General features: G+C 42.2%; 2 protein-coding genes across 2 annotated transcripts; one reads left to right on the top strand and one right to left on the bottom strand.

Moving 5' to 3' along the window:
• Nucleotides 1-1609: 1609 nt before the first annotated feature.
• Nucleotides 1610-5755, bottom strand: TMEM70 (transmembrane protein 70). Its single transcript, XM_086465367.1, has 3 exons — nt 5603-5755; nt 5021-5129; nt 1610-3504 (listed from the first exon to the last, which is right to left on the bottom strand). The coding sequence occupies exons 1-3, from the start codon at nt 5753-5755 to the stop codon at nt 3056-3058; spliced, it is 711 nt and encodes a 236-aa protein (XP_086321493.1). The 3' UTR covers nt 1610-3055.
• Nucleotides 5756-14290: 8535 nt separating this feature from the next.
• Nucleotides 14291-20141, top strand: ELOC (elongin C). Its single transcript, XM_009956124.2, has 3 exons — nt 14291-14340; nt 16383-16526; nt 19150-20141. The coding sequence occupies exons 1-3, from the start codon at nt 14337-14339 to the stop codon at nt 19338-19340; spliced, it is 339 nt and encodes a 112-aa protein (XP_009954426.1). The 5' UTR covers nt 14291-14336; the 3' UTR covers nt 19341-20141.
• Nucleotides 20142-21825: the final 1684 nt, after the last annotated feature.

Raw genomic sequence — 21825 nt, 5'->3', positions numbered from 1 at the left:
CGAGGGTCTCTCTCTCTTCTTCGATGGCCGACATCTGAGGAGGACTCTGTCTGTTCTTCTGTCATCGATCCCGACCCGTGCATCCCTGAATCCAGTGCCTGAGTCCAGCTCCTGCATCTGGTTCCCGTCTGCTGCCGAGTCCAGCCTGGGACTGCCCCAGTGCCAGCCCTGCAGTGTGGTGGTGACGTATGGTCATCAGGGTGGGGGGAGTTTGGCTCGGTATTGGTTTTGTATCTATTTGTATGTATTTGTACATATTGTATATATTTCATTATTTCCTTATTATTATCTTTTCTTTTATTATTATTGTTTCATTAAAGCTGTTTTAGTTTTCTTTTCCAAACACTAAAGTCTCTCTCCCTTGCTCTGTCTCTCCTTTTCCCTTTTGGGAGGGGAGAGGGGTTAATAGAGAGCGTCTGTCATTTGTTAGTGGCCGGCCCAGCAGTTGTCAAGCACTGGAACAGGCTGCCCAGGGAAGTGGTGGAGTCATCACCCCTGGAGGTATTTAAGAGATATGTGGTGCTTAGTGACATGGTTTAGCCGTGGACTTGGCAGTGCTGGGTTAACAGTTGGACCCTATGATCTTAAGGGTCTTTTCCAACCCAAATGGTTCTACGATTCTAAGTACACACTGTAAGAAAAAAATAGCAAAAAAGCCAAATCTGAGAATCCTGTGATTACACACAAGGACAAGCAGAGGTGGAAATGCTAACAGGGATCAGGCCAAAGCCATATTTAACTATACCTACCATAACAAGTATCATAAGATTTACAACTCAGTTGTTTCCCAAACTGAGTTTGCAAAGTTAGCAGTAAGCAAGGTAGAAGCAGGAAGAATATTGTGCACCCCTAGTAAGTTTGGTCTTCCCTTTCTTCAATATAAAAGTACTAGCAAAAAAATGGAATCATTATTTTCAAGTTGCACACTGGAAGTATAAAATACTTTTCTGAGACCACATCATGGCCAGAATCACCTATCTTCTGGTAGAAATCTGGATTTTTAAATTCTTTTTTTTTTTTTTAAATCATTTGTGTCAGAAAGCCACCTAATAGTTTAACTTGCATTTCACTGCCGGAAGACAAACAGGTAGAAGAAATAATGTTTAACTTCCATACTTTTTTTGAGAAACTTAGCCACTGGGATGGAAATCTCTTACTATTGCTGCTTAAACCTCAATTTAAGAGTGAAAATCTTCTGCAGTCAGAAGAAAAGGCTGAGGATTTTGATATTGCTCAAGGGGTACATAAATATAATTTTGGGGCCTTTCCTTTACCTTCTCTTGCAAACTCCATTTCCTGTTCTCCCTGTATTTGGCATTTAAAGATGAAGTTAATGTCATCCGCAAGCACAGAAAGAAGAGTGACTGCATCAGACATGGAAAGAATGGAAAGATTATTTTTAATTAGGTGTAAAACATCATTTCAATAGGGACAAGTGGTACAACCAGGTGATTGGAATTGCTGGCCTCATGTCTTCGATATCATTTACAGAAATCTCTTGGTTTATATTATTGTTACCTATGAGGTGATACTGGCTTAATGGGGCTAGATCAGGCTTTTAAAATTATAGCTGTTGCAACACAAAAGAATTGCCTCAAAAATATCTGGATGGGGTGATTTGCTTTTTAATTACTCAGTAAGTACATTGAGAGCAGTTTCAACAGTCAGAAAAACAACATTTCAAAACACTGGTATTTTAATGTGATCTATAGTGTCATCCTATAGGAAGGAATGAAATAAGAGTCTTGGAAGACATTCAGACTTTCAAATACATTTTTTCAGCTAGAACTTAAGAAACATCTGGAAAGGTAGCTATAATTATTTTCTCTTTATTTGCAGTATCAGGATGAATTAATTAGTAGCAAGCATCAGATTTAGTTATTACAAAGGGCACTGCTTATACAAAAGGATTAATTTGAATTTTGCCCCCTTTTCAAAAATTCAGTAATTTTTAAGCCTCAAAATATTTAGGCCCCTCATTATTTGAAAAGAAGTATCTTGTCAGTCTACGTGACAAACCTCTCCTTGGGCTAAAAACATTTAAATCCAATTTCTGCATACTCAGAGTGCAGAACTAACCACACAAAAGGATCTAATCCTCTTTTTTACTTGAGCTAAAGGCGGCTTTTTTTGCAGCGCTAAGAATCAAGAGGTATGTTTTTTAAAGGCACAACATCCGAACAGCACTCCGCAGGAGATTCCCTTTTGCTCCCGCACCTTCCATAAATGCTGACAGAATCCATTTTAACCACTACCTGCTAATATTTTCTTTAAGTCAGTTCACGTGCAGCACCTGTTTTCAAGGGCATAGTCACAGAGCAATTCTTACACTAAGCTGCTTCCCCTCGCCCAAAGAGAGGCTTCTTGCTCTCCACGTCTTGGGAACACGGTTGCTCGGAGCGGGACTCGAGCTTAAGAAGCCATTTGGTGGCTGTGAGTAGCTAGAATCTCCCTCTTCTCCAGAGGCCTGCAGGCCTCCAGGAGGCTGTAGCAGGAACTAGCAGCAATACCTCTCTGCTCTCTGAAGGCTCCTCCTGGCTACCGATGCTCTCAGCAAAGGGAGCGAAAGCCACCACTGCTCCCTCTGCACCACCAGCCGCCCTGATGAAAAAGACCGGTCTTTTTGGATTAAGTACAGTTAATCTTTAAGGCTTACAAGTTTAACGATGTACTTGACAGGTAACGAGTATTGATGATTTTTCTTATACGGATGGTTCGTTTCGAAATGGGAGATGGTGAGATTGCCGCACAGCCCATGAACTTTACCGTTCTTCCGGACAGTTAACAGTAAAACCCAAGCCAAGAACAAACAAGCACAAGACAAATCTAAGCATGTTTGTTTTGTTTTTTTTTTACTATGTTTTGTGTCATTAACTCTGAAGGAACTCTCATATTGTTTACAAGTTTAAAAAATCGGGGGTTTTTTATACATTCCAAAATGCATTTGGGGAACTCTAGCTATTTGATACTTAACAAAGTGTAACAGAATTTTACATTCTTTCACACATATAGCACTGCACCACGAACAGTAATAGTGACATTCATTATCTGCAAATTACTTCCTTTCACCAGCTTCCTTTTCCTCCTCTAAGTTAAAATAAAAGGATTTGTCATAGCCCATGAGATGATTATAATCCTGAGGATTTGGGAAAAGCGTCGGATTAACAAGCATTGATTTGGTTTTAGCATAAAATGTTGTAAACATCTTGGTGATGTCTGGAATCTTTACATCCTTCTGATGGAAAACAGTTGCTTTTTCTGCCAAGATCGCGTTGTAGGTAATGGCTGTATACGTGTCCATTTCATCTTTATAATACAGTCGAATCACATAGCCTTTTGTAAGGACATGCAAAGTAACTGGTGTTACAAACGTAAAAAACCCAATCAATCCATAAAAGGCAGCTTGTATAAACAGACTTTCAAATCCAATACCCGTTTTGAGCATGATGTAGGGCACCATGAGCAGGTTGAATATGCTGGTGGAGTAAGAGAAAAACCTCACACCTACATAAAATAAAACAAAAAGAAAATGAAGGTCAATACTTATGAGAAAAATGTTCTCTATAAATTGCGTATGTTCTGCTACTATATATCCATGATTTTACTTGAATAGCTGAAGTTATCGAAAATCCATTTCCCTTTTATTTTTTTAAGCTCACAAAGAAACCACTGAAAGTTCAACCCTGTCTTCTCACCATATTCTGGTTTGTTTATATGTTCATGCTGGGATACGAAGATGATGAGGAGAATGAAGCATCTCTCCTATGAAGAAAGGCTGACAGACCTGGGGCTCTTTTGCCTGGAGAAGACTGAGGGGGGACCTTATCAACGCCTATAAATATCCAAGGGGCAGGTGTCAAGAGGATGGGGCCAGGCTCTTGTCAGTGGTGCCCAGTGACAGGACAAGGGGCAATGGGCACAAACTGGAGCACAGGAAGTTCCGCCTCAACATGAGGAAAAACGTCTTTACTCTGAGGGTGGCAGAGCGCTGGAACAGGCTGCCCAGGGAGGTTGTGGAGTCTCCTTCTCTGGAGATGTTCAAAACCCACCCGGATGCAGCCCTGTGCGACCTGGTCCAGGCAAACCTGCTTTAGCAGAGGGGTTGGACTAGATGATCTCCAGAGGTCCCTTTCAATCGCCATTGTTCTGTGATTCTGTGATCAAAGCTGGTAGCTGGCTCTGTTTCCAAGCTGAAGTCAGCTACTAGCTATTATGCAGACCTATGAAGTTTTTACTTCACAGATAGGAAACTTACTCAAAAGAAATTACTCCAGTCACGGACACACACAGTGGTAATCATCACAGATATGACTGGGAAATTCTCTCTTCCTCAACAACTAACAGTGACATTCAGTGTGCATTACAAAGGAGCTTGCTTGGTCCCCCACCACGCGTAACTTGAAAAAACAGGTTATTCAATATTAATAAGTACTCCACAGCCATCCTGCGTGCAGCTTGAAAGAGTGTAGTGAGAGATGTGGATAACCCACATTCCTCAAGCCACCAGTAGTCTAATATGCTGTGAGAATTAAGTACGTTAAGGCACACTTCCTCCTTCTTTAAGACACATTTGAAAAATGTGTATCAGAAAACATCCATTTTCACTAGGTCTCTGTAACATTAACTGGTCAAAGATCAAAAAAGTCTCATTACAGATAGTGCATTTCATCACAGTATCCATCTACTTCAGAAACATTTCAGTAACATTTGAAAGCATAGAGAATATAAACAGCAGTTACAGCTAGTCTTTGCTGCTGGGCTGGGTAACGCACTCCAAGGGCTGCAAGAGAAACAGAAGGAGCCTGGGGGGTTAGAGATGCACAGCACCTACAGAACTCCCTGCACACCCAAGTGTAGAAGCAGAAACCAAGACCCACCACCACATTTCTCTGCTGTACAAAGGATCCAAGTTTTAGCAGAACTGGAAAGGAGAACATGTACTTTTATAATGTTGCATTTTAGTTATTAAATACTGTTAAACTTTAAAAAAAAGAAATACAAATCACTTCTAGTCACATACCTAACACTGCCTTTGCCAAATTTCCTTTGTAAACTAATCTCCCGTGTTCTGGGTGTTCAGGGGAGGATGTGCAGAGGCTGCGAACAGCCACTCCTTGAAAAGATGCAACCTGAAAGATGAACGCAGCACATGGCCCAGCAACATTTACATAGATAAACATACACACACATGAAGTTTCCCCTTGCTTTGAACCTATTCCCAGCATCTTAAGCTAGGAATTAAGGTTAGGTTCTCCAACAAAGCCCATCACAAACTCCAACTAAGATACCGCTTGACCCTTTTAATAATCTTCCCTTTAGCTATCCCAAACTTGCAACCCCACACGCAATCGTTTCCCACGCGGTGTGCAGGGACGCTCCCAGCCCCCGCTCCACCCCTGCCAGCATTCCGCTCGCTTTCCGGCGCGCCCTGTGGGGAACCTCGGTACCCTTCTTCTATTCCCGTTTTTCGCAAGGAAAAAGGCCACGAAGCCGAGGGCTATGCCACCCCGGCCTGCCGCCTACCCCGGCCTGCCGCCTCCCCCGGCCAGCTCCTCCCGGGGAGCGGATCCGCGTCGCCTCACCGCCACCCCCCTACCCTAACCTGCTGGGCTCCCGCGGCGGCGGGCAAAGTCGCCCGGCGGCGGCTGGCGGCCGGCCCCCCGCGGTGAGCGGCGCCCCGCAGCCAGGCGGCGGCGGTGGCGGTGGCGGCCGGGGCGGCGGCGCGGCGGCAAGCGGCAGCCCGCAGCAGCAGCATGTCGGGCCGCGTCCCGCAGCGGCCGGCGGAGGGAAGGCGCGGAGCGGCGCACCGGCGGTGCAGCAGCGGCAGCCCCCGCCGCTCCGCCGCCCCGCGCTTTGGTTCCGGCGGCAGCGAGGGTCCGGCCGGCTCCGCCGCGCCCCCGCCCGGCACCCCGGCCCAGCGGGTGGTGGGGGTGTGTTGGACGGATCGCCACGGGTGCTACTGGCTTTGCGTTCGCGGGGACAGCCCGGCGGGGGCGAGACCGAGAGCGACTACCCGTGCAATTAGGACCCGCGTCCGGCAAGCTCCGGTCTCTGCCTGCCCCCGGCACGGCCCGGCAGGCCCTGGGACAGCGCGGCTCCCGCCAGCCCCAGGGCAGGAACCGCCGCCCGGGCACGCCCGCCCCTCCCGCACCGCTCCTAACATGGCGGACCGACACCTGCCCCTCCGAACTACGCACCCCAGCATGCACCGCTGCCACCGCACAGCATGCCGGGAGCCGGGCGCCGCACGCCTTCCAAGGGCAAGGCGCTAAGGGGGGGGGGGCGTTCGCCCGGGCCGGAAGTGGCCTGTGACCTTGCCGGAAGTTCCCGGGAGGCAGCTGGCCCGACGCGGCGGGGGCCCTGCGAGCGGGGCGGAGGGAGCGCGCTGCCGAGTGAGTGGCCGGTGGGGGCGGCGGGAGCTGGCGCCGCTGGGGGTGGGGAGGCTTCGCTACCGTCGTCGTACGGGGGGGGGGTGGACGAAAAATGGGGAAGGGGGAACCCCCGGGGCCTGCCCCTGGGAGGGGAACGGGCCTCGCCCTCTGCGCCGCGCTCGTCCCGCTCCCAGAGGCGGGGGGGTGGCGGGGGTAGGCTGAAAGGGAGCCGGGCGGCGGAGCTTGGAACGGCCGAGGGAGCGCGGGGAGCCGTCGGGGGGGTGTGGAGAGGTGCGGTGCCAGGTCAGTGTTCCCCGCCGGGACGACGGCGAAGGGCACGTTTCTCTTTTCTGCGTGCGGGAGTGAAGCGGTCTCCTTGAAATACAGGCGCCGCCGGGAAAAGGTTTTCCGGAACAGTGTTTTAATTAAATATCGCTCTTAAACTTTTTCCGCCACCAATGACGTCCACCCTCTTCCCACGCCAGGCCCTAGAGAGAGGGGAAAAACTAAGGCCGAAAGAATTTAGGATGCACCCCCAGGGGTTGTTATATCAAGGTGAGAAGTGATGGCTAAAGTGCTTTAGCTGTAATGGTCGACGAATATAAGCAAAGCAAGGTTGACAGAAAAGGGTGGTACACGTACATGTAGTAAGAATATGCCTTTGAGTGCGGTATGTTCCTCAGAGGGAGATTCTGCTTTAATATAAGGGGACCTGAGCGTTGGTAAGTTATTGATGCCTTTAGATATACGTGTGAAGAGGTGATGGTGATGCTAGCAGTTAACTTTGACAGCTAGTCCACTCTTACACCACGTAATACCATGAGCAGGAACTTTATTAAAGGTGTTTAATACCGTAGGTTGTGAGTTCAGCCTTGTGCTGTAGGGAGACTTGGTTAGTCATAGGTTGTTTGTTTACTTGGGTTTGCTGAAGATCACTTGCAAAAGTTCAATTTGGAAGTGAGCCAGAAAAACATAGATAAATAGACGTGCGAGAGACCTTTAGGATAAGAACCACTTTGTGCACTTCTTTCTGAATAATGCCTTACATGCTCCAGTTTCCTCCTTTTGCTATAATAAGAACAAAAAATACTGTCGGGAGAGAAATAATCTTTATTAACCGAATAGGAACCTAGAAGGGGAATAAGTGTTAATTAGTTTTTCTAGAATATTTTGTCTGCCATCTTTGGACATGCAGTACACACCTTAATACCTTGAGATCAGCCTTTTAACGTGCTTAAGTTATGTCAACAGAATTTTTGCTGACATTTCATGTTAATGTTGGGAGCTCTAAGATAATCTTTAGAAACTTTCAGCACTTCTGCATTTAATTTTTTTCTTGTTGTATCAGAGGTTTGTTGTATTTGAGATCTTTTTTTTTAATCTAGAATGAGCGATGAGCAGATTTAGGTAGTTTTGTGTAGACTTAATGTGAAGACTGAATATTGTTAGAGATGAGGCAATCCAGTGGATTCTCTGAGGTACCTTCTTCAATCTCCCAGTCTCATATTTCTTTTCCTGATACATTTGTGTTCACGTTTCTGTCCCTTACGCATTGTGTGGGTATAAACGAATCTCTTTCGAAAGCATACTTAGCTTCAGGTGTTTTACTGTGTTTTTGCAATTCTCAGTGTATACTACAAGAAACCCTTAAGTTTTGTCATAAAAGTGTGAGTTTTGTCAGATTAAAATAAAGGAATTTTGATTTATTTTGACAAGTTCTCTTGCACCTAGAAAAGTTCGGAATTTAATTATCTTCATTATAGGGTAGTTTGCATAACAGTAGTTTTTAATGAATGCTTATAACAAGAGAGCAGAAATCCATGCCCTGTAAAATTCTGCAATATTCTAGCAGCCTTTTTTCCCCTAATGGCAAGAGATGTCCAGTACAGGGCTTTTATTGTATGTCCAGAAGAAAACAGTAACACCCCCCTGCCTTCTTTTTTTTTTTCCTTTAAAACTTTCTTGGGAATTACTGAAAAGGAAAGTCTCCTTATATAGAAAAAGAACATCTTATGTGAGATCTTTGATATTCCATACATGGTATCCTGCCTCATCTCCCGTTTCCCTGAACTAGCATTCACCTGCAGATACCTTCCTGTCACACTTCAGTGTGCCCCCGAATGTTTGAATTTTGGTGCCCATGAGTATTGAATAGTGACTCAGATGAGCCAAACCAGTTTTCCCTCATGTTTTTTTCTAAATACACTTGAAATCTTATTTACATTAATTATTTTTTGATGTGTACTGATCCATGAATACTGAACTGAAGAGTAGTATTTTTAAACAAGTTCATGTGTGGGAACAAGAATAGGACTAGCATTTAGGATTGAACAGTAGGACGCTACTGGTTTAACACACAACAGCCTTTGTTTACTGATGAACTCTTACTGATACACAAAGGACACGAAGAAAGTGTCAAACCTAGGATTTGTGAAGGTATTTGTGTTTTGCCCCACATTTTCCAAATGCAGAAGTGTCACCAGATGAAGCATACAAAAGCCATGGGTGTGTTGTGCAGCTAATGAATTAGAAGCTCTTTGACCTTCCTTAGATCAGAATCAGAGTTTTGAAAGAGTTTTCTGTGGGATCAAAGAATCAGAGTGTTTGAAATGTTTGCGTAGATTTAATTTTCTTGAGGTAACCAGAATAAAGCAATGTGGTTCTGGGGTCTGCACAGTGGTTGCATGTGTTCATTAAATTGGCGTCCTTCAAGTCTGTGCCGGTCTCATCGACATACAAGATACATAAGGAAATGACGTTCTGGAAATTCTGGGAAGCTTGGGAGATGAGTGTGCAGCTTCGGGAGCAAGGTGGAAGCATCATGGACCCGTTTCAGGGTTTTTTCTTGCGTGTGATACATAAGCTTCTTGAAGGGGAAATGGAATCCTGACTGTACTTCACCAAAAATTAGTGGTTCTTTGCAGGAGTCTGCAATAGTCAGGTCAGGGTTATATAATAAAAAAGGAAAGTGTTTGAGTGTTCAGAAAACTGGGGTTTTTCTCCTCCCTGCTGCTGCATTGGGATGGTCTTGGTAAAGTCAGACAGAGGCAACTGAAACGTGGAAAGCTCATTAAAATATAGGTAGTTACCAGGCATCTTCAGAAACCTCATCAAGTCTCTTTCTGCCTGTTGCCTTGGCAAATATTATCATTGACATACATGGTTTCCATTATACAGGAGGGAAACATAGTGACGAGTTTTGCAATAAATAGTGTATTGGAAAAGACACTGTAAGGAAAGACTTTCTGGTAAGAGAACATACCAGGTCATTTGGTTTTCCTGTTTCTAACCTGTTGTTTACTACTTAAAGGTGTGCAGTTGTCAATTAAAAAAAAAAATTTTTTTTGTAATTTTGTGCAGAATATTTCCCTCCACACTCTTTTTACTATATGTATAGTATAAGGATAATATTATAGAAATACACGTATAAGCAATAACTTGTGTGTGGTGGGGATTTCTGCATCCTTCATTTGTCTAATTTTTCAATGTGCATTTTTTTTTCTGGTTTTGGGGGGTGTTAAATCAAGTTTTCTATCAAAAATAATCAAATATTGCATGTTTTCTGTGCCAGTAACTCAGTATATTTCTTCTGCTGTTCCCACTTATTTTTCTATAAACTTATGAACCGAAAAGGTAGTTTACTGAAAAAAAAAAAAAAAAACCCAAAAAAAACAGGCTGTGGCTCACACATGATCATGTTAATACTGTCTCGGATAACTTGGGTGTAGTTGTTGGGAGGGAGATGCTTTTCACAAAATAATAATTTTGAGCTGCAGTATGTTCTAATCTTCATAAAGTGTCATGACACACTGACCGCTTCTTCACCCAGAAGAGGAACCAGTAGATGCTATCACAGGTACTATTGCTTTTTTATTTTTTCCAGGTTTCCCAGGTTTCTTTGTTTTCTTTCCTTCTCTCCTCTTTTGTTGCACTGACTCTGATTTTTATTTGCTTTCTGCTGTCAAGAGGAAATCTATACTCCTAATAGTATTCACAATTTTTTTTTTTAGATTTAATTTTTTAATTTTAAATGACACATTGTTATATCAGAATAAAAACAGTGACACCAAACTATATTACTTGCTTACATGTCGAGCATCATATAACAGAAGGTATGATACCTTTTTCTTAAAAGCAGGTAGGCTTTCTGCATCTTCTGCTTTTGGCCATAGAATGTTAGGTTTGTTCTATATTTGGAGCTGAACTTGGATTCTGGAATAGCAGTATAAATTTTACTTTTTTTTAGTTTACTTTCATTTGTTGGACTTAAACTGAGGAATAGTGTTGGCACTTCTCTCTCTTTGATGTTTATCCTTATAAAGAGTTGTTATGTTTATCTTCATTCCAGTTTCATTTTGGTAAGCAAGAGTAATTTTTCTTTTACACAACAGGGTCTTTGGTCATACCTGAGGCTCCTCTCTGTAGTTCTTGTAATTAGGACTTCTTTCCCTGAAAACAGGAACTGAGAATGGTGTGCGTGGTATTCCGGACAAGCTGTTGCTGTTGTGCAACAGTGTTCGTATTTCCCTGTCTCTACTGCAAAGAAATCCTTGATCTGCATTTGCCTCTTCCCTCTGCGCCCCCCCCCCCCTTTTTTTTTTTTCCCCCTACAGAGCTGCATCCGTTTATAGTTGATCACAGAACGACTGTACTCCAAACAACGAGCCCTGACTACGTGGAAGAAGCTCATATCGGTCCCCACGTGCAGGAATTCATTTCATGGGGCTTCTAGTATGCCGTGTTTCAAGACTGGTCACTTCGTGTGTGATACTCTGTTCTCCTTTTGTTGCAGTGGTGTCAATTTCTGTCTCCTCTAAGTCTACCAATTCTTTTCTGGCAACATTGTTTAAGACCAAAGTTTGATACAATTTTTGGAAGAACTACTAGTTCTTTTCTAGTCCAGTTGTTCCATGTTTACATCATACCATAATCTTGTAGTAAGGTGTTTTTGCATTTTAAGATTACCCTCTTATCACACTCATTTAACCCCAGATGATTTACTGAGTTCAGATTGCATCTTCCTTGAGTTGCCTTTTTTCAAGGCAATGACTGGTTCATTTTTTAGGTATTGGATTAGACCAGCACGTCCTAAATCTGCCAACACTTACTGCATTTTTATCCTGTGTTCATTTTTAATACAACTGAATTCAGACCACCGAGTCTGATAATTTTTTTTCTTCTTCAAGTGTTAAGTACTGTGGTTTTTTTTCTCTCTAATCATATAATAGCACATTTCATTTGATTTTATTAAAATGCTCATTGCAATTTTTTGGGACAACTCTGATGTTTTGGTGTAGGCATTTTTTCAGTTCCCCTTCATTGTATTAGCCTCCTCAAGTTATGCTTTTATCCTGCGAGGTGTTAATATACTTGAGTTCCCACTAACTCGCCTGTCTATATTGCTGTACTTAGTGGCATTATTTGTATTGGAAACCAAGGCACATTTTGTCGTCGCCAGTACCTCCACAAAATGCTGTCACTTCTTCTGTATCTTTTTTAGTTATTATTTATAAATAAGCGGTCTCACTACTCCTTTGGAATGTAGGGAAGGGTTTTGTGGTTAGAAAAAGAGGTAGCACAAGGGATCCTCTTCTGCGAAGTAGAAATAATAATGTAAGGTATCCCTTCAGTTACTGAGAAACAGACACTCTCTGATAAGGTGCTTGATTTCCATTTACAAAAAATGTTGAAATAGGGTGAAAGATCCTATTGGTTTTGTGCCGCAGTGGCTCCAGCATTCAAGTGTGATTTCCTTGGATGGTTTCTTGGGATTATTGAATATGCGATGGCATTTAGCACTTGGTAATAAGGTGTCTCTGTGACAGCGTACGCAAGTTAGCTGTCAGAGGGCATTCTTGAATATTATTCTCTGTATTCAGGAACTTTTCACCTGCAAGAGTACAGGTGAAGATGTTCCCTATACGGTGGGGAAGGAAAATATTTTACAAGATATTTCCGTAAAGTCAGGATGATTTTCAGAGACAACAGCAATGTAAGTGGAGGATGCTCAGTTCTCCACAGACAACTAAAAACTGTTGGTTATGCATGTGTACTTTGATTAGGTGTAGATAACAAGTGCCGCCTTGTGAAAGTCTGAGGAAACATCCAGACTATTTGTAGTTATGAAAAGAGGGAGATGGAACAAATTGGCACCAAAGTGCTGTTGAGGAGTGAAGCTGTCTGCAATAGAAAGAGCTGCATCTTCTGAAGAGACACAGAGGTCTCTGTAAAACTTCCTCCAAATCTTTCACCTCCCTCCTCAACTTGCTTACGCTTTTTGCTAAGCTTTTACCAGAAACATAGGAGGGAGGGGATGGGGGGAGTGGTCTCTATTCTGGTTTTTCACACCTCTGGCGCAGGGGTCCTTCTCTAGTGAGTAATTGCAGTTCGTGCCTCTGCTGTTGCTTGTGGCTTTTCAAAGCAACATGAATTGTCAGAATTCTGAACAGCCTCTTTGCTGCCCTGACCCTGGGTATCGTCTGGGAAACCACCCAGAATCACTGGTGCTGTTTTCCTGAACCTATGGGCACACAACAGTTGTTCATTGATTTGTACTGGGTTAATGTTTGGAGAGTAGCTGTTGACATGAAAGGAATTTTAGGACAGCAGGTGGGTGGGTGGAATTTCTCTTCCAAAGTTTCCTTTTTCCACAGCAGAGATGCACTTTGGCTTAAAGAAATATATGTTGTATCTGAACATGCCCTATTTGTTTTGCAAATAAGTACTTCCATTTCTGTTTGGATTCATTTACATTTCTCTTCCAAACTCTTTGGATCCATTTACATGGCGGAATGCTAGGTATGCAGCAAGCTGGGTGTCAATTTGTAAGCTATGGAAGCTCCTGGTTAACTTGCCGTGTGAATACCTACACTGAATGTCGGAAGTAGATTATCTAGGTGACATTGGTGGCTGCCTCAGGAAGTGTCAGTCTCCTGGGAAGGACAGGTTGGAGGCTAGGTATTTAGTGCACACTGATTAAACTGATCTCTGAGCCGTCTCTTCTCCAGCCTCAACAACCCCAGTTCTCTCGGCCTCTCGTCCTATGACAGGTCCTCCAGTCCCTCAGGCATCTTTGTGTCCCTTTGCGGGACTTGGCTCAGTCTGGCGTGTACTGGGGAGCCCAGAGCTGGACCTGGCACTCCAGATGTGTCCCACTAGCGCAGAGTGGAGGGGCAGGATCACCTGCCTCAACCTGCTGGCAACACTCCTCCTAACCCAGCCCGGGGTGCTGTTGGCTGCCTTTGCTGCAAGGGCACGTTGCTGGCTCCTGTTTGACTTGGTGTTCACCAGCACCCCCGGGTCTCTTTCTGCAAAGTTCTTTCCAGCTGCTCAGCCTCCAGCCAGTACTGGTGCCTGGGGTAATTCCTCTCATTTCCCTTTGACGAACTCCATAGGTTTCCTGTTGGCCCCTTTCTCTAGCGTGTCAAGGTCCCTCTGAATGGCAGGACAACCACTCCTCTAGTCACAGTGTAGTGAACTGTTCGCTGACTTTTTTTTTTTTTCTGCAGACAAGCCGTTCAGTCTCTGAAGTGCCTTTTGCAGTGTGGCAAAACTTGCTTTCTTTACCTCCCCAATACCATTGCATGGATGGTGTCTGTAGTGATAACAGTCATAAGGCTCTTGAAATAACTCTGGCTTTATAGTCAAGGGTCTTCAAAGCATGTAGGGGAACAACTTCTTTACAAAGTAAGCTAAAACTCAGAGATTCTTGAATATGGTAGGGATCTCTGGATAGCAAGGATAAGTTTCAGGAGATAATGTTTTAAAAACTTAGTCCTCATCAACATTGCATGTTGTGTATCATCATATTCTTTTTTGAAGAGTGTTCATGATAAATAAAGGCTAACTAAAGCTGACTTAAGAAATTGTACTACTGACTGAAAATACTGCCACTTGTGTTTTTTCAGACGCTCCTATCGCAAAAGCTGCTGTTGAAAAGAAACATTTTTTTTTTATAAGAAGAGAATGGGTAAGTTCATCATCTTGGAGGTTTTTTTTGTTTCCTGTAATGTGAAGCATTTTCTCTCTTACATCAGTAGAGGAGATGGATTGTAAGACTTTGAATGTTGATCTTGTCACTGTTTTTCTTGTAGCCTCAAAAGTTGATGGAACTTCCTACAAATGTTCGTTAGGGGGATTTTCTCAAGTGACTGTCCATTTGTCGAAAGGCTTGTTCAGCGTGCATCTATCTACCAATGAACGTCACTCGCTTAATATGCATGCTGCTGACAATGTACATGCTAAAATAGGATGCCTTTAGGCTTTTATAGCACTAAACTTTCAGGTAGCGGACAGGAAAATTTCACTATGTTTTATGTATTTTTTTTGTTTGTTAACTACAGTCAGGCTGTTGGCGTCTGGCTGAGAGATCATAATAAGGACTGGTTTCTGATGAATTACATCTGTGTGATCTGACTAAATGTCTGAATCTGCCTCTGCAAGTGGCTAGCTAATGAAATGTGATTACACAGATTCTGTTTTATCTATGCTTTTTCTGAATGTAGTTTAGCATGTTTGGCACTGGCAGTACTTTATTAAAATTGGCAATAACTACATGGTAATTCAATTTTAACTTCAAATTCACAAAGCAACTTAATTGATGGGGAGATGTTATTAGCTGTAACACTAGATACAATGCGAGGTACTATTCTAATATAGTTAATAGAATTTCTATGTTTTGTCAGAAGGAAAAATGACACTAATAAACAAATGTCAAGTTTGTAGTCTGTATCTGTTTTTCTTCTGTGCTTCTGCATACAATCATAAAATACTGGCAGTGTATTACTTTTCTAGAAGCATACAGATCTCCTCTGTTATACTTTTCCAAGCTGGAAGAACTTCCAGGACTTTCATTTTTAACTTCCTGAAAATCAAATGTTACGTGCAGTGTCAAATTCAAGTGTTTTTTAATGGCATTCTAGCAATGCTTGCTATATTAGTCCCTTGGAAAATACACTATTTGAAAAAAAGGCATTAACTTCCTAGTTTGAATTTGATAGGAATTGTATATTTAGTAGGATAGGGGTTTTTTACATTAATTTTTTCAAAAATATTTTAATATTACTGCAGTCTTTATTACTTAAGAGTTTATACAGGAACATACAAAGGCCAACTACAGAGACAGTCTCCTCAGCACGGTGGTGTCCTATTGTGCCGATCCCTGCAGAGGTGCAAAGTAGTCAACGGTGCCTACCCCAGGGAGCGTGCTGCCTGAATAGGCAAGACGGGCAAGATGAGGAAACTGGTCAGGCTGCACAGAATGAACAGTGCGCTGGTGGCAACAGGAGTGTTTTAAAGATAGCACTGCTAGGAGAGAATAAATGAACAAATGGAAAGGGAAGGGGAATAAAGGCTTCTAGAGAAACCAAGTGGAGAGCGGGTACATAGTGAGACAGAAGGGAAACAGAAAAAACACAGTCAAAACTGTCGGGGGGTTTAGTGCTTTTGCACTTTCCCTGTTTTCCCCTAAAGGTCACAACACGGGTGTGCACTAGTGCTGTATGGTTTGGGGTCTGGCTGGGCGGTGTGGGAGGGTGAGTCTTATTTCATGTCATTTCTTCAGTACAGGCATACTGACTGCTTTTGTTCTTACCTGTGCTTCAAAAAGTGCTTTTTTTCCTTGCAGTTTGCATTTTTAAGTATTAGATATGTATTTAAGTAACTTTTAGTAAGTACTAGTACGATAAACATGGCAATAGCCTTATGAAGGGAAGCAGTAGCATGTTCAATTCACTTGAGAATGTCTAAAGGAAAATTTCGTCCCTACATAGATTTTTAGAAATCATGTCAGAAAAAAAAATTCCTACTTTTGTGAAAATTCTTACTTCAAAACAGATTGCTGAGCGCTTCAGAGAAGTCATCTACAAATATGCCAACTGCTTCTGTCTTGTTTCTGGTTGTCTGGGGTTCTTTGGTCAGCGAATATGGTCGTAGAAAAGACTGCAGCTTGCATTCTTGGTGATGTGATTCAGTCATCATGTTCTGAAGCTGTTAATCTGTTTTCCATTATAGATGGAGAAGAGAAAACATACGGTGGGTGTGAGGGCCCAGACGCTATGTATGTGAAGTTAATATCCTCTGATGGCCATGAGTTCATTGTAAAAAGAGAGCATGCATTAACATCAGGAACAATAAAAGCTATGTTGAGTGGACCAGGTAGGTACAAACGATTTGGTACCTTCACGTCCTTTGTTTTCACTTTTGGACAGTTTGAATTTATATCATGCGGTGAGTGAAAGTTAGAATAAATGAGAACTTTTCCAGATCCTGCTTAGTTCCTGTTCCTTGTGGAACAGTCCACCTCTGTGCGGTACCATGCTACCAGATGTGTAATTGGACTCTGTCTACTTTTGGACAGTCAGTGTTCTTACAGTGGCATTACTACTAGTTTCCTGTGGTATGAGACCTTGAGGAAGTTCAAAACCAACAAGAGTTGGTAGTTTTTCATTGCCACCTCCATGGTGGAACTTCTAGTATTCTGTACTGGGTCTGGCTGGTACAGAGTTAATTTTCTTCATAGCAGGTCAGAGGGCTCTTGTGACCAAACCAATGCCGCTGACACACCAATGCTTTAGCTGTCGCTGAACGGTATCCAGGCCTTCTCTGTTTGTTGCTCTTCCCCCCACCCAACGAGTAGACACAGGGGTGCGCGAGAGGTTTGAAGGGGGCACCACCAGGCAGGTGACCCAAGCTAACCAAAGAGAGATCGCATGCCATAGAACGTCATGCTCAGAAGTAAAGAGGGAGAGGAGGGGTTAGGGAGGGTAGCTGTCTTTTGCTTGGGAACTGTCTGGGCATTAGTGTACCCGTGGGAGGTGGTGAGTGATTGCCCTTGCTTCAGTTGTTTTGTTTCCTTTCTCTTCCTCCACTTGTCTTTCACTTATTAGACAACTTTTTGTCTCAACCCACGGATTTTCTTGCTTTTCCTCTTCCTTTCCTCTTCCCTTGTCTGCTGCAGGGGGAAGTGAGCAAGTGGCTGTGCGGTGCTTGGCTGCCTGCTGGGGTTTAGGCCACAATGTGTTCACAGGATCCTGTGTCAAGGAGTTCCTGAGCTCAGTGACAAAAGTTAGCCTAAGTTTGAGAGGAGGGTAGATAAACTTACAGAAGGGAAGGACCTCACGTGATACTAAATATGTGAGACTACCTCTGGTTTAAGAAGTGTCTGAACTAATTCTTGAGGACTGAAAGGGTGGAGGAGAGAACAGGGAGAAGTTAATGCCTGTGCTTTCCCTCTTCTGTACTACCATCCCGTACATTTACGTTTGGCCACTTGAGTGGTGGGCAGGAGGCTACGTGAAGCTCTGGTCTGAGTATGGTCATTCCTATATTCTCTTCTAGATTCCAGCAAGGGGGATTACTGGAGAGATCCATTTGCTTAATATGTTTTTAAATTACTTAGTAATAGTTGGGCAAACCGAGCAATTAAAATTCTCGGCTTAATGTTCTGCCAAATATCATTGTAATGGTTGCATTTGAAAATATGTAGCATGTCTGTTGTGCCTGACCCACTCCATGTCAGCCTCCCAGACGTATAAGAGGAAGAGTAGTTACAAGACCTGCTCTGAATTTGTTCCACGAACAATGCAAAGGAATAAAAGGTGAAGTAGTCTGCTTAGAGGACTAGAAAACTGTCTTTGTAAAGGAGTCAGCATTCAAGAATATTTTGGATAAAAACTAGCAAGGTAAATGGGTTCACAAGGAAAAGTACTCTTGCTGTCTGGATCAGTAGTTTATCATTTCAGTGATGTGTTCTCTGTGACAGTAGTGTGACATTGCCAATATGCTGACATCTCTCTGCTGTTGCTTCCCTCTGTTCCTGGATTAGAATTCAAGCCAGCTCGGCTTCGGTGCATGCAGACGTTAGTAAATAGCTCTGCTTTGCAGTTAGAAGGGGATTCCCCTAGAACTAGTGGGAACCAAACGTTGCTAGGTGTCCCATGAAAATGGAGTACGTGTTGGTGGGTTTTGTGTTGTCTTTCAGCTTAATGAGTTGAAAATCAAGAAAGATGAGGAGAAGCGGGACAAAGATCACAGCAGAAAGGCTGTGGGACTAACCACTGGATGACTTCATATCATCCAAGTTTCATGCTTATAGGCACTATGGAAAGCTAATTTCAAATGTACTTGTGTTTTGAGATTTGAGCTTTGGATAAATTCTTCAGTATCTAACAGGGATAAACTCGTGTGTAACCTTCCCTCCAGTACAGGTAGGGTTTCCCGGTTGCTCCTGCCTGCCTGTTTTCACAGCTTACCAACTTAACGCATCTTTGAGGTTTCAACCCTCTGTCAGATCTGCCTGAAACTGAGTGAGAAGTTCAAAGCTAGTGGGGTCACAGAAGGGACTACTGATAAGTGTGCTTATGGGGATGCAGAACATCTTTAAACCTTTTTTTTTTTTTTTTTCTTGGATAAGACAGCTAGAAATTTGGATTGATACCTTTTTTAATTTTTTTTTTTATGTTGTTACCATGATCTTTAGAACAGAACACAGTACAGTTTTAGAGCACCTGTCAAGCAAGCATCAGAATTAAACCTGAATTTCCGGTGTAGTTGTTCGGAATACTGTTAATAGGCTGCAGCCAAAATAAACATTTTGTAATGCAGGGGATCTTAATATTGAGGGTCGTGAATGTTTTGCACTGAAGAACATCTAATACCTGGGCATACGGGACTTGAGCAATTTAGAATGTGTTGTATTTGTGTGGTAAGGCGTTTCATTTTGCAGTGAATTGAGATTCTGACTTTTTGGTGTGGTGTTTTGTTTTTGTTTTTTCTACAGGACAGTTTGCAGAAAATGAAACAAATGAGGTGAATTTTAGAGAGATCCCATCCCATGTCCTATCCAAAGTATGCATGTATTTCACCTACAAGGTCCGCTATACTAACAGCTCTACGGAGATTCCTGAATTCCCAATTGCACCTGAAATTGCACTGGAACTTCTGATGGCTGCAAACTTCTTAGATTGTTAAATAAAATAAATTATAATAAAAAATGTAAAACTTTTTTCAGTATTTAATACATGTAGTTCAGTTAGTAACTTTTTTCAGATAGCATGTTGCGTGTGTGCTGTTGAGAACTGTAAAGTTCACTGCAGAGGCAATTGCCTTCAGTCCTTTTGCATATAGCAATCATTCAGTTGAAATTTGTTTTGCTGCTTACACAAATAAGGACCTTTTCACAAACTGAGACAAATAAACAAATATGCCAATTAGTAGATGGCTATGCCTTATCCTTTAGGTGTGGTAGAACTTTCTTTTAATACAAAGACAATAGAAAATACTCAAGTTTAGTCTAATGCTCTCTAAAAGGTAATTATAGTTAAATACGAGTAGCTGTTTAGGGTTTCTAACTTTCTCTTATTGTTAAAGTTTCTAAACATCTGGACTTAATCTCCTTTGTAAGATAGCTGTCCTTTAGCATAGTCCTACTGGTTTGATTAGAAGTGCCCTCCCTAAGGTTTGTATACTGACAGCGTTTAGGTTGAAAGTGGAGTATGTAGGAGAACGCTTCAGGCTTTTAATTTAAATCATAGTATAGACATGTGTAAAGGTGTACTTGATAGATTTTTCTTTTATAACCTAAACTTTCCCCATTAGTAATTACCAATATTCCAGTCACTTGTCTGTACAGTAAGAACTGTGATCCTACTGACAGTGGCTTTTAAGGGGAAAAGTAACTCTTACAACCTGTGTATATTATCTTCTGTATAACATATAAGGTTATTCTCAATGTACTGTCACTTGACCTGATATAAATTTTATATGGTTTCAGTTATGGTTTATTTCCATTGTTGTGATCGGTTATGTAAAGTCTGTATTTAATCTTTAGAGTAGTAGTGATTTAAATTTTGTAACGTAGCAACTGAAAAGATAGCAGTTATCCTATCTTTTACCTCTTCCTCAACCTCTCCCTTGTAGCCACAGAAAAAGACCCTGAGATGTGGGGGTCTTTAATATTTGAAGGAAAGGGCATTAAGCAGATGTTTAAGGAGCTGTTTTATAAGTTTCATAGGTATTTCCAATGTTTTTACAAATATTTTAGGGGAAAAGGATTGGCAAGCCACTGTCACAAAACTAGAGTGGAACACATCATCTCTTGGTAGTTCCTGCTGGTAGTTGCCTATACTGACAGTTCTTTGTTCAAAACAAGTTTCCATTAAACAAAAAACCACACAAAAAACCCCCTATAAACTTCAGACAAGAAGTTGCTTTTTGTTCAGCTGCAGCCTGAATCATCTGTAAATGCAAATAAATCTAATGCATCATAAACAGTGATGCAAGACCAACGTAGTTAGCGTTTCCTTCAGCTGCCACCGCTTCAGCTTTGTTTCGATCAAGAAGTGGTTGTGGCCTTTCATGGAAAAGTCCCACCGACAGATTGTGGGACCTCTTTATTGACTCATGGTGAGTTTAGAGGGCTGAAACTCTCTCTAAACCTGTTTGCCAACATAAATGTGACTTTGAAGAGATTTTTCTGGAGAAAAACTAGTAATTTTCGTAGACTATGCAGTCTGCCCACGGAGGAGTTCGGTTCTGACAAACGAAATTTTACTCTGGGCTTGAACAATGCTTGATAGACAAGCTGACACGTGTCAATGTGTTGATAGATTAGCTGATGTTTATTCACATGGCGTAGTTTGGCACAATTTATTGTGTTTAATGCGGGGATGTTTATGACTAGATTGGTTTTGCACGATAAAGCTGAAGTGCATTGCAAGGCGATTGTCTGAAATCCCATGTTTAAGGAGCACTCTGGTTAGTGCTGTTAGCAGCTCATTTTCAAGAGCACTAAAAAGATAAACAGGAACCAGAGATACCCTGTTATGCTGCTTTTGTTAGAGCCACTAGGAATACCCTACAAGGTCAAGGAATACCGACCTGGGTATTTTAGTCCCAACTACATTTCGGTCTGAGCAAGTCTTAAGTTCTTTGGCCATTTTTAGTAGTCTTGAGGTTAATGACTTGAAGTTAAAAATTATTTAGTTTAAAACTGAAGCAGAAAGGATGTCATTTTTTAAAAAAGGTGTTGTTTTTTCCCCCCCATTTAAGCATTCCAAAACAATCTCCTATTAAAATACATTACATTTTATGATTCCATACTTCAGCAGTAAGGTAAAATAGCTGGTTTAGTTCTGAATAATAATTTAATTGTTTTTCCTTCAGTTTAATGTATCATACAGTAGCTTTGAACACTCAGGAAATGCAGTAGTGCCCCAGAGCGCACTATTTGCAAAACCACCGGCTGTTAAAACCAACCAGATTTCTAAGGGGGAGGGGGGCAGAGGGGATTAGTGCAATTTCCGTGACAGTGACATGGGTGTGCTATTATCAGACAATTGGAAACTTACCACGCTTAAACCCTGAGTTCTAAATAAATTTCAAAATTGAAAATTTTTAAACCTGTGTTTCTGTTGATTTATGACGATTCATGAGCAAGTATTCATACGTAGAACCA

The sequence above is a fragment of the Leptosomus discolor genome, chromosome 5 (genome assembly GCF_034619465.1).
Source record: "Leptosomus discolor isolate bLepDis1 chromosome 5, bLepDis1.hap2, whole genome shotgun sequence".
Classification (NCBI taxonomy): Eukaryota; Metazoa; Chordata; class Aves; order Leptosomiformes; family Leptosomidae; genus Leptosomus; species Leptosomus discolor.
Note: the sequence above shows the minus strand (reverse complement) of the source record. Positions and strands in the feature narration are given on the sequence as shown.

Excerpts from the sequence above, each read along its gene's own strand:
- TMEM70 (XM_086465367.1), bottom strand. The coding sequence starts at position 5,755 with ATGCTGCTGCTGCGGGCTGCCGCTTGCCGCCGCGCCGCCGCCCCGGCC. Across the intron at positions 5,130-5,602 it reads CCGCCGCGGGAGCCCAGCAG|GTTGCATCTTTTCAAGGAGT; the intron begins GTTAGGGTAGGG and ends TTCATCTTTCAG. Across the intron at positions 3,505-5,020 it reads TTTGGCAAAGGCAGTGTTAG|GTGTGAGGTTTTTCTCTTAC; the intron begins GTATGTGACTAG and ends TATTTTATGTAG.
- ELOC (XM_009956124.2), top strand. Across the intron at positions 16,527-19,149 it reads AGCTATGTTGAGTGGACCAG|GACAGTTTGCAGAAAATGAA; the intron begins GTAGGTACAAAC and ends TTTTTTCTACAG.